At 40.0% G+C, this 15,748-nt stretch overlaps 3 protein-coding genes across 7 annotated transcripts; all 3 read left to right on the forward strand.

Moving 5' to 3' along the window:
• Positions 1–170: 170 nt before the first annotated feature.
• LOC124196306 (lactoylglutathione lyase-like) lies at positions 171–3,065 on the forward strand. 2 transcript variants are annotated; one of them, XM_046591244.1, is made up of 7 exons: positions 171–300; positions 385–464; positions 523–638; positions 2,418–2,525; positions 2,592–2,659; positions 2,745–2,834; positions 2,915–3,065. In XM_046591244.1, the coding sequence occupies exons 2-7, from the start codon at positions 393–395 to the stop codon at positions 2,992–2,994; spliced, it is 534 nt and encodes a 177-aa protein (XP_046447200.1). In that variant the 5' UTR covers positions 171–300; positions 385–392; the 3' UTR covers positions 2,995–3,065. The 2 variants fall into 2 exon arrangements, with proteins under 2 accessions (XP_046447200.1, XP_046447201.1); XM_046591245.1 differs by having other exon boundaries at positions 236–300; positions 391–464.
• A 695-nt stretch (positions 3,066–3,760) lies between these two features.
• LOC124195443 (zinc finger FYVE domain-containing protein 9-like) lies at positions 3,761–8,208 on the forward strand. Of its 2 annotated transcripts, XM_046589850.1 has the most exons (8): positions 3,761–4,020; positions 4,092–5,761; positions 5,828–6,434; positions 6,505–6,761; positions 6,831–7,086; positions 7,152–7,398; positions 7,461–7,752; positions 7,818–8,208. In XM_046589850.1, exons 1-8 carry the CDS (start codon positions 3,963–3,965, stop codon positions 7,968–7,970), a joined length of 3,540 nt encoding a protein of 1,179 aa, XP_046445806.1. In that variant the 5' UTR covers positions 3,761–3,962; the 3' UTR covers positions 7,971–8,208. The 2 variants fall into 2 exon arrangements, with proteins under 2 accessions (XP_046445806.1, XP_046445804.1); XM_046589848.1 differs by having other exon boundaries at positions 3,769–4,020; positions 6,505–7,086.
• A 411-nt stretch (positions 8,209–8,619) lies between these two features.
• Positions 8,620–15,579, forward strand: LOC124195444 (myb-related protein A-like). 3 transcript variants are annotated; one of them, XM_046589851.1, is made up of 14 exons: positions 8,620–8,860; positions 10,582–10,833; positions 10,923–11,072; positions 11,847–12,079; positions 12,207–12,369; positions 12,443–12,759; positions 12,848–13,047; positions 13,281–13,422; positions 13,491–13,647; positions 13,709–13,948; positions 14,010–14,099; positions 14,159–14,422; positions 14,488–14,649; positions 14,719–15,579. In XM_046589851.1, the coding sequence occupies exons 2-14, from the start codon at positions 10,600–10,602 to the stop codon at positions 14,854–14,856; spliced, it is 2,490 nt and encodes an 829-aa protein (XP_046445807.1). In that variant the 5' UTR covers positions 8,620–8,860; positions 10,582–10,599; the 3' UTR covers positions 14,857–15,579. The 3 variants fall into 3 exon arrangements, with proteins under 3 accessions (XP_046445807.1, XP_046445808.1, XP_046445809.1); XM_046589852.1 differs by having other exon boundaries at positions 8,657–8,806; XM_046589853.1 differs by lacking the exon at positions 8,620–8,860 and adding an exon at positions 8,941–9,099.
• Positions 15,580–15,748: the final 169 nt, after the last annotated feature.

Consider the following 15,748-nt stretch of genomic DNA (forward strand, 5'->3'; position numbering starts at 1 on the left):
GCTGAAGAAGTGCATTGCAATAGTAAATGTTATTGTTAATCCTAAGAAATACGTAGATAATTTAATGGTATGAGCATGAGCGACCATGAGTGTAGTGCGTAGTTGCGTAGTTTTGCATTTTCCAATTTGTAAAAATCGAACTCGATATGAAATTAAATCGATAATTCGTTGATAAATTTTTTGATACGTCTATAAAACGTCCAACACTGTATTGTTTTATTCTGATATAATCTAGTGCGGACGACGGTGCAACGTAAACAGCAACCTGCGGCCTTGTCCAAATAAGCAGTTGAGCTAACGGTAAGTGTTTTTCTTACTCAGGAATTCAGGATTGTATAAATTCTCTGACAAAAAATGAAATTGTGCGTTAATTTTTTTATTTAGAAAAAGAAATGGCAGAGTGTAAACCATTAAGTCCTGAAGAGGTGAAGGCAGCTTGCAAACATGCTGACCCTCAGACAAAAGTAATATTTTCATACTTTGATTCTTAAAAATGTTATGGGAAAATGTTTTTTTTTTCAGGATTTTCTCTTTCAGCAAACCATGTATCGTATTAAAGATCCTAAGGCCAGTCTTGATTTTTATACTAGAGTATTAGGAATGTGTTTACTTAAGCAATTCAACTTTGATGAAATGAAATTCTATGGGGTGCGGATTGAACACTTTTTCAAAAAAAAATGTTCAAAAATCGATTACCATATTTGATCTGAAAACAAATTGATAATCGATTCGAATATTGAAACCAAGTTGAAAATAAATTCAAAAATTGAAAATGTTTTGAAATTGATTTCATAAATTGATAATGATTTTGAAAAATGAAAATGATTTCGAAAAACTAAAATGAATTTGAAAAACTAAAATGATTTCGAAAAATGAAAACGAATTTGAAAAATGAAAATGAACTTGAAAAATGAAAATGAACTTGAATATCCATACAATTTCGGGAGTGCGATATGACACCACCCTACTCTATCCCCAGCTCTCTCCATAGCCATCTCCTATAGCCACCCCGAGACAACCGACTAGCCATTGATGGCTATGTCGCTGATTCCAGCCAGCTAGGCCGTCAGCGATACTCTCAGCCCTTGCCGGGCGGTGCTGGCCACCGCTGCCGCCACAACGGCAGCCGCTAAAGTCTCTCTCGACCGCAGGCCGAGTATTCTACACAAAAATAGATTACACGATCCAACGTGAAAAGTTTCATGTTCCTGCAGTAAATGACACACAGCCTACCCAGCAACGATGAAGACGGAACGGCCGAATGGGTGGCTTTCACCTGAGAAAAGTTCCAGTCACGCCTCGGTATGACGTCCTCGAGAAGTTCTCGTCATTCCACTAACTGCCAACTGCCCGGAAAGAAGTGTTCTGGTACGTTTCGCTGGATAGGCCTATGCGTCCTGTACTGCTGCGATACTCTGCCGTTCAATCCGACGAGAAGAAGAAGGCGGACACGCCTTCTTGCTGACGTGGATCCTCATGTTGGTGCTGGCCCTGCTGGAAATTATCCGCTATCTAAGCGGATTGGGGAGCTGGACTTCTCTATTGTCTCTACGTCTTTGCCATGTGGTCCACTTGCGCCGGAAGTGTTACCTACCCGATACTCTACGGCATTTATATAAAATTGGGCCATTCCAAGGAAGAGTTCGTTGGAAGGATGGCTCTGTCTCAGCTGCAGCGACGGATTGAACACCAAAAATTGGCGCAACGTCTATCTTTTCTACCATCATGGAGGCAGCGGACATGGCGGTGGAGGCCAAAGAAGAGGATCCAAATGGTCATGTTGCTCATGTCCGTTTCAACAGAAAAGCTTTTTTTTTCATGGCCGGCCTCAAATAAAAGTAGTCGTATAGGAACATGAAATTTTTCACACGTTGGATCGTGTAATCTATTTTTGTGTAGGGTAATACTCGGCCTGCGGTCGAGAGAGACTTTAGCGGCTGCCGTTGTGGCGGCAGCGGTGGCCAGCACCGCCCGGCAAGGGCTGACAGTATCGCTGACGGCCTAGCTGGCTGGAATCAGCGACATAGCCATCAATGGCTAGTCGGTTGTCTCGGGGTGGCTATAGCATCCGGAGAGAGCTGGGGATAGAGTAGGGTGGTGTCATATCGCACTCCCGAAATTGTATGGATATTCAAGTTCATTTTCATTTTTCAAGTTCATTTTCATTTTTCAAATTCGTTTTCATTTTTCGAAATCATTTTAGTTTTTCAAATTCATTTTAGTTTTTCGAAATCATTTTCATTTTTCAAAATCATTTTCAATTTATGAAATCGTTTTCAAAAGATTTTCAATTTTTGAATATATTTTCAACTTGATTTCAATATTCAAATCGATTATCAATTTGTTTTCACATCAAATATGGTAATCGATTATTGAACATTTTTTTTTGAAAAAGTGTTCATTCCGCACCCCATAAAATTCTCCCTGTACTTCATGGGATATGAAAGTCCAGATGACATACCTGCTGATGAAAAAGATAGGGCCAAGTGGGCCTTATCTAGAAAAGCAACCTTAGAGCTTACACAGTAAATGTTACACAGTTTTCTCACAAATAATTTTAAAGTTGCTTACATTTATTTTTCATTTCACAGTAACTGGGGAAGTGAATCTGACCCAGAATTGAAGTATCACACTGGAAACTCTGAACCAAGGGGATATGGTATTCTTAAACCATTATTTTCCCATTGTTAAATTACATGTAATTTTCATATAATAATGTGAATGTGTAATGTTGTATTACATAGGGCACATTGGAATTATGGTACCAGATGTTGATGCTGCATGTGAAAGGTTTGCCAACCTTGGAGTTGAATTTGTGAAAAAACCTAATGATGGTAATTTTATTTACTAATTTTATGATGCGACGTCGAGTCCTCGTCAATACTTCATTTGACATTTTTGTTCTCCTTTGTAGGTAAAATGAAGGGAATAGCTTTCATCAAAGACCCTGATGGTTACTGGATTGAAATATTTAATAACAATCTAAATATCTGAGTGTCTGAGTCACTATTTACAGCTTTTTTCAAGTGGATTAAAGAAAAACAATAATAAAATATATGCTGTGATTTGACTATATTACGTGTTGTTAAGAAAAACAAAAGCTTTGAAAATTCAATAAAGAGATAGACTACGACATGACCAATAAGATCTTTTTTTTTTTTAACGGTTAAATGCCATCAAACTCCATCTTTTTTCTTTTACAGTGCAGTTCTGGCATTAGAAACCAAGTATTATTCATGTGAAAAGATAATTTGCGGAAAACGGTAACATAGGAAGAATTCAAAGTTCTCGGAAAAGTAGTTGCTGTAGGTCATAGTCTATTGCGATTTGCGATTCATTCCAAATATTTTACTATCCTACGTATGTAAACATACTATCAGTAACAGACGATAGCATTATAGGGTGGATTGTCTATAAAAATTTAATTGCATTGCAGTTTAGTTTTCGGTTTTTAAAGAAAAATAAAACGCGGTAAAAAAATATCGGTTGGTGTTGGTCCAATTCTCTTATTGTTTTAGGTTTGAGGTTTCTACTTCCTTCCTTCTGATAAGAGAAAACAGGGATCGATATTCTTTTGGTATTATAGTAAATTATACGAATGACTTCATACACTGACAAACAGGACGACTGATTTCACCAATCACCATAAAACGGAAACCAAATTAAAAAATAAATAAAACGATTCCACTTCATAAATTCCGCAATTTATGATTCTTCGAAATTTGCCATATTCCATTTCCCATATTTTATCAAACATCAGACGAATATACGTAATAATTTGAGTGCGTCTGTTTAACACTACCGTCGGATTACGACAACGAATTGTCCGATCGGGAAATCCTTAATCAAATCATGTGCCAGCTATACAAAGAAATGACGTCCACTCATTGAAGTTTTTAATGAATTTTTGAAATATTTTTTTAAAGATATTGTGTGGAACATTGTCAACACCCACTTTTAACATGGAGAAGTTTGCTGTGGATTTAGACAAGGTCTTGGATGACTTTGAATTACAAGAAGGTAACATTATTTATGCTACTTTTCTGGTAATAATAAAAATAATTTTTTTTTTTTTATATTTAATATTTTAGACCAGGCAGAACAGTTTGTTAAGAATGCTGAAAAGTGTGACGTTTTGGAAGAAACTGATAAATTTCAGAAGCAGAACTCTCCTGGATTAGTGGATTTTACAATATCAGAACCGCTTGATGATTCAATCAATGGTCAACAGGAATTTCCGCAGTGTTCAAACCTTGTGGTTTGTGAAGTCTTAGAATCAAAATCTACTTCACCAGACACCTCACAACCAGAACAGGCAGAAATTGTTGAGTGTCAAACAGAAAATGAATTTATTGATGCAGAATTGAGTGTGGTTAACCCTAATGAACATTCCAGTCTACAGAATGAGTTGCTTCTTGATTTGAGTGAAGCTCTTGATAGTGTTCTTACTAAAGAAGAATCTGTACATCTCACAGTTGAAAGTTCTACCTTGCTTGATCAATCATTCACAGAAGATGTGGTCACTCAGCCATTGTTGACTAACATTATCATACAAAATGGAGCTTTTAATCCTCTTCATCCAGACACTTTAACAGATGATGAACTTGAAAGCTATCTTGCTGAATTGGAAAAAGAAGATGAAGGAGAACTATCTCAGCCTACTATTGATCTTCACACTGATGATCAAGAGGCAAATAATCATAAACCAAATTATTCACCCAGTACTTCTGAAGCTGATAAAGAAAATGCTGTTTCCAACATTGACATTGCAAATGAAGAAATAACTTCTATTCTGCCCTTAACAGAAGAAGGAGAAAGTTTACCATTATCTGACAGTGAAATTACATCAACAGAGGATTCAAATGGTTCATCATTTAGTGATTCTGATTCTACTGAAGTAAACCCTCAATTTCAAGAAGATTCATTGAGTGCTGAAGAAGAAATGCCCCAATTAATAGATGATCCATGTTTGGTGAGCAGCGAAATTATCATTGAAACCATGCCATCTCAGATTATGGTGGATACCACAATTGATGTCATTGAACCTAATCTTCCTTGTGCAGAGAGTAATCAAGAAGTTCCTTCGTCTTGTGAAGTGATTGATGAAATTTCTGAAACTGAAGAAGGTTTGCCTGCGTCTGTGGATGTTCAAGAAGAAAGTAACGTTACGTCTGTCATTTCGGGATTTTCACAAGGGGAAGATTCCCTTCTAGAGCCTTATAGTAGCTTAACTGAAGATGAACGATTACTTGGAGTTCTCAAGCCTGTTTGGATTCCCGATGAAGAAGCTCCTCAATGCATGAATTGTAGTCAGCGATTTACAGTCATTAGACGACGACATCATTGTCGTGCATGTGGACGAGTTCTCTGCAACAATTGCTGTTCTTCACGTGCCCGTCTTGAGTATATGGAGAGCACTGAAACTCGGGTGTGTTTGCCATGTCTGCAAGTCCTAAGAAAAGTTGAAGCATATAAAAAGTGGGGCGGTGTAACGGAGACCCAGACTTCAACTAACACAGTGGATAGTGGCAGTCAAAGCAGTTTTGATTCCACACCCGCCTCTAGTCCCTCCCCACATTTTCCTAATCCAGTTGCCAGAGTTAATGTCAACAATCCAGCTGAGTACTGTTCAACCGTACCACCCGCTATCCAAATAGCAGCTGCTGCTGCGCTCCCAACTCCAACTGTCATGGTTCCGGTTGGAGTCTTAAAGAAGGAAGGCACTCCAACTCATCCACGAACGAAGAGTGAACCCAAACAGGTTCGCAGTCTCTGTTATTTTTTATTACACGAAAATATTTAATATACATAATATTTTCCCTTTCAGGTAATTTTTAGCGATGGTATTCGTCCTGGTGGAGATCTAGCCGAGTTGGATGCATGGCGCGCCCCAGCGGGTGAGGCTCAGTCTGGTAGCCATCGGTCGGTGCCGAGACGTGCTCCAAAGAAGGTATCTGTGATTCCACCGACGTTGGTGCCGCAGAGCAATACTTCTCACCCGAGTAAAAATCAGCAGCTGATAACACTTGTTCCAACACTACCTCCAATTCTTAATGGACCCGATTCCATCGAGCAATTACACCAGACGCTAGTTGATCCCATTTCTCCTCCAGTGGTCTTTGCTATGCAGTCTAGTCAACCCGGAGCCGATCGGCATCAGTTGCTGGTGCGAGTTAAGTTGCTCCAGCTTGATTGTTGCGTGAGAAGGAAATGTTGGTCATTTGCTACTAGTGGAATGCGTTGGGTGGCTCAAGATGAGATAGTAATTCTATTGGAACAAGACTCAGTCGCCACAACTGATGAAAGCGTAGGAGAAGAACTACTACCCCCCGCCGATATATTTTACCACTTGTTTTCGATTTACGAAGAAGCTATGAACAAGCATCACGTCATTATTAACCTTGGACATACAGTTACTCCTGGGACATTTCTTGGTATTAACTTTTATTATTTTACCTTTCTGTTTTCATTCCAATATTTTGTAACATACATGTAATTTACCAGGTTCAACGGAACACGGTGGATTCTTGTTCTTCCGTACAAGTTTTCAGTGTGTACAGCAGTTACTTTTACCAACTCCTCCTTATCTTGTGGCAGTATTACTACAACGTTGGGAGATTCCTTGGGCTAAAGTGTTTCCATTACGACTTTTGTTGCGGCTGGGTGCGGAGTTCCGCTATTATCCTTGTCCGCTATTCAGCGTCCGCAAACGCAAATCAGTTTTCGGCGAAGTTGGGCATACTATCGTCAATCTTTTGGCTGTAATTACTTCGTGCAATTTCCAAATATTTCTATTACTAACTGTTTGTTTTCTCTTCCCTCCATTCCAGGACATGAGGAACTTTAGCTACAGCTTACCGGCGGTGGCCGGCCTTGTTGTACACATGGAAGAAAAAGAAACTAACATTCTTTTACCGAAATCTCGTTATCAGCAAGTGTGTAAAGCACTAGCCCAGTCTAACGATCATGTCATTTCACTTGCAGCATCGTTCAGTCCTCAAGCAGATGCTCATCTCGTTTGTCTTCAATTGGATGATGGATCTTATCAAACTCAAGCGATTAACATCCACACACGGCCACGAAAAGGTTAGTTATTCGGTATTTTATAATATAATTAAAAGAATTACTGATTTTTTTCTTCCCTTGCGTAGTTACTGGAGCAAGTTTCTTAGTATTAAATGGTGCTTTGAAAAGCTCCAGTGGTATAAGTGGTCGCTCTTCGATTGTTGAAGATGGAGTTATGGTACAACTCCTTCCAGATATGCTCAGTAATCTAAAACAAGCACTAATTCGAATGGAGAATTACACTATCCAATGCGGGAAAATAATCGATGATCAACCGGAAGAAACGGTTACACTTAAATGGGTAGATCAAGAACCATCTCCTGTTAATCTAGGGTAATTTATCAATGCATATTGTTTGAAAATTTTGTAAATTAACAATTGCTTGTTTGATAAAGAGTTCAATCTCCTATCGATGGTCGAAGCTTCACTGGGATATCATCGATTCGAGTGATGCAGCCGCGTGACTTTAAAGGCGAGGGTCATAGACTTTTGCGTTGGACAGAACTTTTTGTTATTCAAATAGAGGACAGTGCACGCTCTTCCTCTAATAGAATTGAGGATAATGGAGACATCACACGTTTCGCTGAAACTTTGGCCAAAGCTGCATCAGTGGCTCTGGCCGCCAAACTCGCAAGCCTCGAGCCTCACACTTTGATTGGGCTACGTGTTTCTTTGGACGGAGATTCGGTAAATTAGATTATACCTTTTTCTCTTAAAATATCAAATCATCCACCATGTTCGGCTTTGTCTAGGTGGAATATCAAGCAGGAGCCGGACAAACCTCCCTGCCGAATGCATGTGTCGAGGAACTGGATTCATCGCTAATCCCAATCTTACATCGAGAATCTTCAGGTCAAGGAGTTCCCTGTATAGTGGAACTTTGGTTTCAAGTCGTTCATCCGTAAATGGCGATTTCTTTGGCTGATGCTGATGCGACAGCTGTAACCGAAATGTGATTTGGCTTTGTAATATTTGTATAACAATGAAGTAGTGGCTTTTCTTATTGCTGCTATCCAAAAATTTTGTTACTCTGTTGTTATCACAAAGGTTCTATATACTGGTTGCCATTCCCCTCTTCCTTATCTTTTGAGAGAAAACATTTTCCCTCGTCTAAATACCAATAAACTTCGGTTAGTCATCTTATCTTTCCATTTGTTCGAAAAGTTATACTTCCTAACAATTTTTGAAATTAATATTTAATGATTTTAGTCATGTTAGCGTTTCCTTAACGCGAGCGCAAATTAGAAAACAAAATCATCGCACCTAATCTCATTTTCAAGATGAAAAAACCCATTGAAATAGACATTTTATCAATTTCAAATGCAGAATATAAGATGAGTTCATACAAAGATAAGTAAAAACGAGTGCATAGATGCAGTATTATATTTTGTCTAGTTTTATTTTTATCTTAGCTGTTGCCAATCGTAATCAGCTCCGCCATCTGTTATTAAACTTTTGAATTGCGTAAAGCCAGCCAATCAGAAAGCTTAAACAATGCGAACCAATAGGCGACGCTCCTCATCCCCAAGCTTGGGCGCCATTTTTTTTCAAAAAAGGGGAAGGGTACTGACAACAAGGCTTCCCGCCTCATGGAACTCCAATGGCCGCCATTCCCTAGTAGTCGCTCAAAACATACAGCTGCGGTGTGTCCGCTTTCTGAAAACAGTGCTAAGTAATTGAAACGAAACAGTAGTGTCGTGAGATTCTGTGGATTTGTTTACAATCATCTCACCATGGTGAGGTAAAACATCACTCATTTACCCGACCCGTTGCCAACTACGATTCAATACTCAAGGTAAAACGTGAAATCTCTATCTAGCATGCCTTGTTTCCCTCCACAAGTGGTGGGGACGATTATAGCAACAAAGCAGACTTTTCGAGTTGTGCGTTTGGCCCAGTCTGGACAGAGTTTTCGCTTTCTTTTGATGCTAGTTTTCTCTTAGGACAAAGAAATTTTCGAAAAGTTGTATTGCAATTTCAGAAAAATAAGTCAAGTCTGTTGTCGACTTTCTGGCGATTTTTTTACTTAAGCAGGTATACCCTTTTTTATGTTTAAATTCTCAGGAGAGCTGAAAAGGTCTTAGTCTCGCCTGGACAAAGAGTTTTACCTCTTTTAATCCAAACCGATAGAAGAATATGGTTTCAATTGTCTTGTCTGCAGGTAGAAAAAAAAACTTTAAAAAAATCGGTGTTTGGGAGTCAAAGATAACCGAGATAAGAACAAAGCCGGTTTTTTTTCTGTGAAGTGATTCTTATTATCTTGAAATCTTTAATTCAATTTCAAAAGTTATCGTTTCCCCAATGGAAAGTAACTCTTATTCCGACAGTCCATTTCATTTCCTAATTTCTTCGAAATTGGTAAACATTTCTGAAGCAAGTTTTGGTTTCAGCATTTTGTTTCCAAAAATGGAAAGTCGGGCCTCTCTCCATTGGTCATTAGCATTTCTTCGAGACGTCTACGTTTGTTCGTCGTTTTCCATTGTCCTTCTGGCACGGGTCTTTCATTATTACCGAAAAGCACATCTATCACTTTGATCTTAATAGGGAATTCGCTTCATGTTGGTGCTGACCACCTGCCCGATAATTGTGTTAGACCTGGTTTCCCCTCCACTAGAGTGAAGGCTGATTTGTATAGGGGGGTGACAGCAGCTGCTTGATGGCTAAACACAGGCGCGCCCGTATACGGCATTGTCTTTATTTAGTTCCGGGCAAGTTGGGGGGTACCATCGACAAGCTTTAAGTTTGATTCACTGTGTAGTCCCAGCAAAAGAGGTCAAGAGAGCACAGAACAAGCGACGCCGTCTATTTTTTTATATACGAGGGGTAAATATGGACGTCGAGATGGCATCAAAATAAAAGTTGCTCTCTTATGTTGGAACACAAGGGTTTTTTGCTTGCAGAGAGAGGGGAGATTGTGTTGGAATCGAGCGAGGGGGGCTGAATTCAGAAGAGAGGGGCAGCAGCTGTAGCAGATGTTCAATGCCGGCGTGCATACAGCGTCGTAGTGGTAGACTTCCTCTTTTTCTTTCACTCATGGCCGATTATGAAAGACCTTGTGCCTGTCCCACGGTTATCGATCCGTCCCCCTGGCTTTCTCTCTTGAGAGATTCTTCGAGGTTCTAGATCGCGCCACCCACCATAGGGAAACATTCCTTTTATCAGGCAAAGAAATGTGAGATCGAATAAGAGCGACGAGGGTGAATTTGGAGACGGAAGAAAATATTCCGTCTTTGCAGTGGAGCCCAGTCGTCTACTGTTTTTTTTCTTCTTCTATTATTCCTCTACTTCGGTCTTTTTACAGTACAGAGCTAATGTATTCTGAGTCATGTCGCCGGATAATCTCCCTTGCAACCATGTGCACACAAGAGCGTGAAGAACTTTCTTTTCCATTTGCAATCCATTCATTGTCCAAAACCCTACCGTAGGAATTTGAATGGGCGAACTGGAGCCATTGTCAACGCATACCTGTACCGTAAGACGTGAAATAATAACCCAGAAAATTGTGTGATTTTTTAGACCTGCCAAGTAGACGAGATGAACGACTTTGGAATGGACGCTGATAGCAACAGTTGGGGCTCGGATTATGGCGAGGACTTTGGATCGGATATTTCAGATGGTGAATATCAGCCGAACGGCGCCGCCACTGCCTCCAGCAGCGCCCAACACCACCAAGCGAGTTCAACAGCCACCTCCCGGGTTGCTACAAAAACCAAAGGAGGTGCCCAAGCCAGAAAAATGGTGAACCGCGGGAGATGGACCAAGGACGAAGTGAGTTTGCCTCCCCCGCCCACTACCTACCCCTTCAACTTTCAGCCCCAAGTCTTGTAGAGTTAATGATTTTCTTGCCCTTTTTGTAGGATGAAAAACTTAAAGGAGTTGTGGAACGCACCGGTGAAATTTGGGAGAACGTAGCCTCCTTCTTTGAAGATCGATCGGACGTTCAATGCCAACACCGATGGACAAAAGTCGTCAATCCTCAGCTGGTTAAGGGACCTTGGACCAAAGAGGTAAAATTTGTTTATACCTTTGTTTGTGTCTTTATTTTATTTTCCTTCTTTTCTTCTTGAAAATTCCGTGACTGATTCAATGAAAGCCTTATTTCCGGTTCATGTGTCGAGCATTTCCGCTTGACGATTACCTTGCCATTAAAAGAAAGTGTCCTCTCAAGATCGTACGGCCTGATAATTACCTTGAATGTTTTATGCTGTGTTGTATGGAGCAGAAACGATGTCATCACAAAGAAAACGTGAAGAATGGAGGGAACTTGCGGCAAATAGAGAGGATGCCGGATGCCAGAGGGGGGAAAGGAGGGAGTTTGAAGAGGGGAGAGAGAGCAAAGTTTAAAACAGGAAACCAAATTCTATGGCTTGGTGAAACAGCAGGGAATGTCCAAATTGAAAGAAGAAAAGGGCCGCAAGGGTTTAAGGCGGCTGGGTGAGGAATGAAGAAACGTGAAATTATAGTCTCAAGTGATGTGAATTTGGCCCTTCCACCAAATCTAATAATGGTCGGATTTTCAGTTGCTTTTCAATTGTAAACGTCCAGAATTGGTCTTTTTAAAAGTAAAGAGCCCGGATTATTCTCGTGTTCACACTTCTCACACAGATATGTGAGAAGATGCCTCTAAAAAAATCCCTTCAAGTTTATGTTTTCCTCTTTCTCACCTATCTTCTCCCCATCCCCCAAAGCCCACCTCACCCCAAAAGTGGACATGAATAGAATATAGAAATGCTATGCTGTCAAAGTTTTGAGTTGAATCATCATCCTTTTTTTTATCACAGGAGGACGACTTGGTGGTCCAACTGGTACATCGCTATGGTCCAAAGAAGTGGACGCAGATTGCTAAGCATCTGAATGGCCGGATAGGTAAACAATGCCGAGAACGATGGCACAACCATCTCGATCCTAACATCAACAAGTCACCCTGGACGGAGGAAGAAGACCGGCTGCTAGCCAATGCTCATGAACAATACGGAAATCAATGGGCCAAGATCGCCAAACTTCTACCTGGAAGGTATTGTCATAAAAAGAGCTTTGCCGATTTATCCATTCATCACATGGGTGTGACAGGAGCTTGCCTTGACACTTTTCTTTATTCATGCCTACATACCCGTTATCTTTTGTCTGATTTCTCTATCCAGAACGGATAATGCCATCAAGAATCACTGGAACTCGGCTATGAAAAAGCGCTATGAAACAGATGGTTCAAGCATCATTGACACAGGGAAACGACGTGGCCGGAAGCGAGTTCGTCCTGCAGTGGATGATCACCAACAGCATCCTCACCCTCTTGCTTCGACTCCGGTTAGAATTTATTGAAAAGTTTTGCCACAACAACGAAATAATCAAACCAAATTATTTCATTTTTCTTAATTAGATGCCATTTGAACAATCTTGCTCTGCGGAATATGGATCGGAACATCCGTCACCCATGTTTGAGCATCAGATGATGTCAAGGCCGTGCAGTCAAAACAGTCGTATGTCGGTAGAGTTGGTACCAAACAACTTTAATCCATCACCGGCATATCGAGCCCAGAATTCACACATGGGCATGTCACAGCCTAAGCAAAGTTGCTTTGATACTTACAATGGGGCCAGCTTGTCAAACAACATTGGTGGCAGTGTCGGCAGCCATTCAAGAGCCCCCTCTGTTTCCTCGCCTGAAGACTTTTCCGATATCTTTTCCCCTCTCAAGTATGTTGAGAGACCAATTGCTTTTCATCACATCCCTGAGAAGAATGTAAGCTGACATTTCATTTTTCTCTGTGTGTGGTTTCACTAGGTACGTCATGGGTGAATTGAGCAGCCCGGAAAGTCTGAGCCCCAATCGCTTGAATCAAGCTCTGATCAGTGAGACCCTATCGGAGTTTCCACATTTTGAATTCGTCTCTACCAACACGACCGAACAGCCAGCTGTCGGCACCGCTGACAACGCACACAAACCAGATGATGTGATTGACGTCTATGAGACAAACAAACAAGGTATTGTTGAAATCCACTGACCTGATAAAAGATAATTTTAGATACTTGAATAAGCTTTAAGATTTACATGGTAACAGATTCCTGTTGATTGAATCAAAATTACTTCAAACGTCTAAAATGACATTTTTGTTTTATGTATTGCATGCACACAAATGAGTTGATAAAACTAAACTTTGCATTCGGTGGAGTTAATTTAAAGTGAACATATTTTAATCCCTTTTTTATTTATTAAGGAAATGCTACAAAGAACAACGAGAGCACGTCGTCAGAAAACAACACATCTACTGTCAGTTTGAAACAAGGCACTCCTCCTATATTGAGAAGAGGCAAGAGCCGAAGAGTGAGAGCCGACTCAAGCGGATATGATGGAACATCGTAAGTTTTTATCAACATATAACACAATTTTTTACATTTTACAATAAAAAACCGATCTATTTTCACAGTGAGTGGATGGGAACTTCCAACGAAGAGGCTGTTCCCGCCGATTTGGACCTCCGCTCAGATTGCGCAAGTTTGAACAAACCATTCCAGGAAATGCACTTTACTCCGCGTAAGAACGCCCATACGCCGATGAAAACACTACCCTTCAGTCCTTCCCAGGTATATTTTTGTTGCGTGTATTCCAACTTGCAGCCAAATTTTTAAATGTTTTTATGCATAGTTTTTGAGCAATTCTGTGTCAATCCACACGGAAGCCATCATGTCAACGCCTGTTTGTGCCTCAGCGCCCAAACCATCTGCGCTCTTGACCCCAGTGACCCGTGGAGGATGCGGTATTGCTGATTATGTTGCACTACGAACTCCACTTCGTAGAAATCAAGAACTCATCACTCGAACCCCCACTCCCTTCAAAGACGCTTTGGCAGAAATGGAGAAAAAGGGTGGACCTATCAACTACATTGTAAGTTTCGTAAATATATCTTACCTTATTTTAACTAAATTTTCATCTGATATTTTTACAGTTAAATACTCCAACGCGGTTTGACGACTTGAACGATATTATCGGCAAGGACACCGACCCATCCGATTCAGCTTTACATACGCCTGTTCAGGTAAGAAGATATTTACGCTTTTTCAATTGATTGACACTAAAATTATTCATTGCGTGTAGAATTTACATCAAGATAGCGGCTACATGACAGATAGGAGGCAAACAACAAGTGGTGGTAGCTCTGCACCCTGTGTGTCTGCTTCTACTAAACCTAATAACAAAGAGAACATTCCTGGAAACACAGTTTTAACCTCAAATGGTCCCGCTCCAAAGTCTCCAAATCGTAGAGCTCGCAAAGCACTGCATGCCACTTGGAGCACTCCTGGAAATATCCAGGTGCCCGGAATTGGCTGCGATTCTATTAGTTTCTTACCTGAAACCCCTGTAAGTCTTTTCGATTGATTCGTGTTAATACATAAATCATTCCCTAATCTATTTGTTCTTTGTAGAGTAAATCCTTGATAGGTGATTCGTCTGTCTTATTTTCTCCCCCCTCCATCATACGCGAAACTCTTCCGGAAACTCAAGATGGTGACGACGCTTTCGGACATCCACCACACCGTCCCAACAGCAGCATCGAAAGCACTGGTTCTCGCAGTCCATCAGAGAAGGTTTGCCTTTCGGAAAAAAATCTGAGATGAAAAGACAGTCCATGGCACATCATCATGTTCTTTATGCAGGTGGACGTGAGATGGGAAATGGTGGCGTGCGGGCGTACTAGAGACCAAGTTGAATTGACTGAACGAGCCCGCTCCTATTTGGTTATGGATCACAGACGTGGAGGACCACTTGCATGCAAAAAGAAATGCACATTTTAACAAAAATTTCTAGCTAAGAGATCTAGCGTTTGACACAATTTTGGTAGCATTTAAAAATGGATTTTGAAATTTTTGTTTTCTGTCATTTGCATGAAATTCTTTGTATTAATTAACGTACTCAACGACATCGTATTAGGGTACGGTTTCGTGTAAATTAACCTCTCTAATGATAAGCACAATCCGTTAAGAGAAAAAAATTAATTTTGACGGCGAACAACTTTGAACATGACGTGAACAGTGACCTAGTCTTGGCACTGTTTCTTTTTAACCTCTGGTATTGCTTACCGCTGCGAACAAAATTAGTGGATGAATTTTCTTTTACATAGTACCTTTCGCTAATAAGCTTTAAGAATATGTAATGGCTCCTTGGAAATTTGATTTTTCTTGTTTTCCTTCTTTTTTTTCATCTTTTTATTTTTATAACGAATGTCAGATATTAATCAATATATTACCCGTGCTTGGTTTCGTAGCTCATAAACACATGATCACAACATTTCACAGGAAAAAATTCAAAAATTCGGCTTTGGTGGAAGTAAGGAAAAACCATGAAATCTTTGTCTAATTAGAATGAAATGTGTCGTATTTATCGGTTATTTTTATATTTGTAGTATTTCTTATGTAACCTGCTCATTATTGTCTCGACATTTACTCGCAAAATTGATTTCATTTGTTCTTAAACTCACATGGAAAATACTAAAAAAAAATACAATTATATTAAAACCATCTCTTGTTCGAAAAGTTTGCGATCTTTTCTGTAACGGTTTTTTTTTTCCTTATCGAACTTTAGATAAAAAAAAAATAGATAATGGTGACTTATCGCATCAGAGCGAGTTTAAACTTTAAAGTCGACATGCAGTAACGCTTTTTATGGAATCATTAAACAGATGATTTC

Source organism: Daphnia pulex, chromosome 6 (assembly GCF_021134715.1).
Source record: "Daphnia pulex isolate KAP4 chromosome 6, ASM2113471v1".
In the NCBI taxonomy this organism is placed as follows: domain Eukaryota; kingdom Metazoa; phylum Arthropoda; class Branchiopoda; order Diplostraca; family Daphniidae; genus Daphnia; species Daphnia pulex.

What these genes read in the sequence shown, in the direction of transcription:
- LOC124196306 (XM_046591244.1), top strand. Translation starts at nt 393, where the DNA reads ATGGCAGAGTGTAAACCATTAAGTCCTGAAGAGGTGAAGGCAGCTTGC. An exon ending in ATGCTGACCCTCAGACAAAA is followed by an intron (nt 465 to 522) that starts GTAATATTTTCA and finishes TTTTTTTTTCAG; the next exon opens with GATTTTCTCTTTCAGCAAAC. An exon ending in TGTGAAAAAACCTAATGATG is followed by an intron (nt 2,835 to 2,914) that starts GTAATTTTATTT and finishes TCTCCTTTGTAG; the next exon opens with GTAAAATGAAGGGAATAGCT.
- LOC124195444 (XM_046589851.1), top strand. Translation starts at nt 10,600, where the DNA reads ATGAACGACTTTGGAATGGACGCTGATAGCAACAGTTGGGGCTCGGAT. An exon ending in GTTTCTTACCTGAAACCCCT is followed by an intron (nt 14,423 to 14,487) that starts GTAAGTCTTTTC and finishes TGTTCTTTGTAG; the next exon opens with AGTAAATCCTTGATAGGTGA. An exon ending in CTCGCAGTCCATCAGAGAAG is followed by an intron (nt 14,650 to 14,718) that starts GTTTGCCTTTCG and finishes TTCTTTATGCAG; the next exon opens with GTGGACGTGAGATGGGAAAT.
- LOC124195443 (XM_046589848.1), top strand. Translation starts at nt 3,963, where the DNA reads ATGGAGAAGTTTGCTGTGGATTTAGACAAGGTCTTGGATGACTTTGAA. An exon ending in CCACACACGGCCACGAAAAG is followed by an intron (nt 7,087 to 7,151) that starts GTTAGTTATTCG and finishes TCCCTTGCGTAG; the next exon opens with TTACTGGAGCAAGTTTCTTA. An exon ending in CCATCTCCTGTTAATCTAGG is followed by an intron (nt 7,399 to 7,460) that starts GTAATTTATCAA and finishes TGTTTGATAAAG; the next exon opens with AGTTCAATCTCCTATCGATG.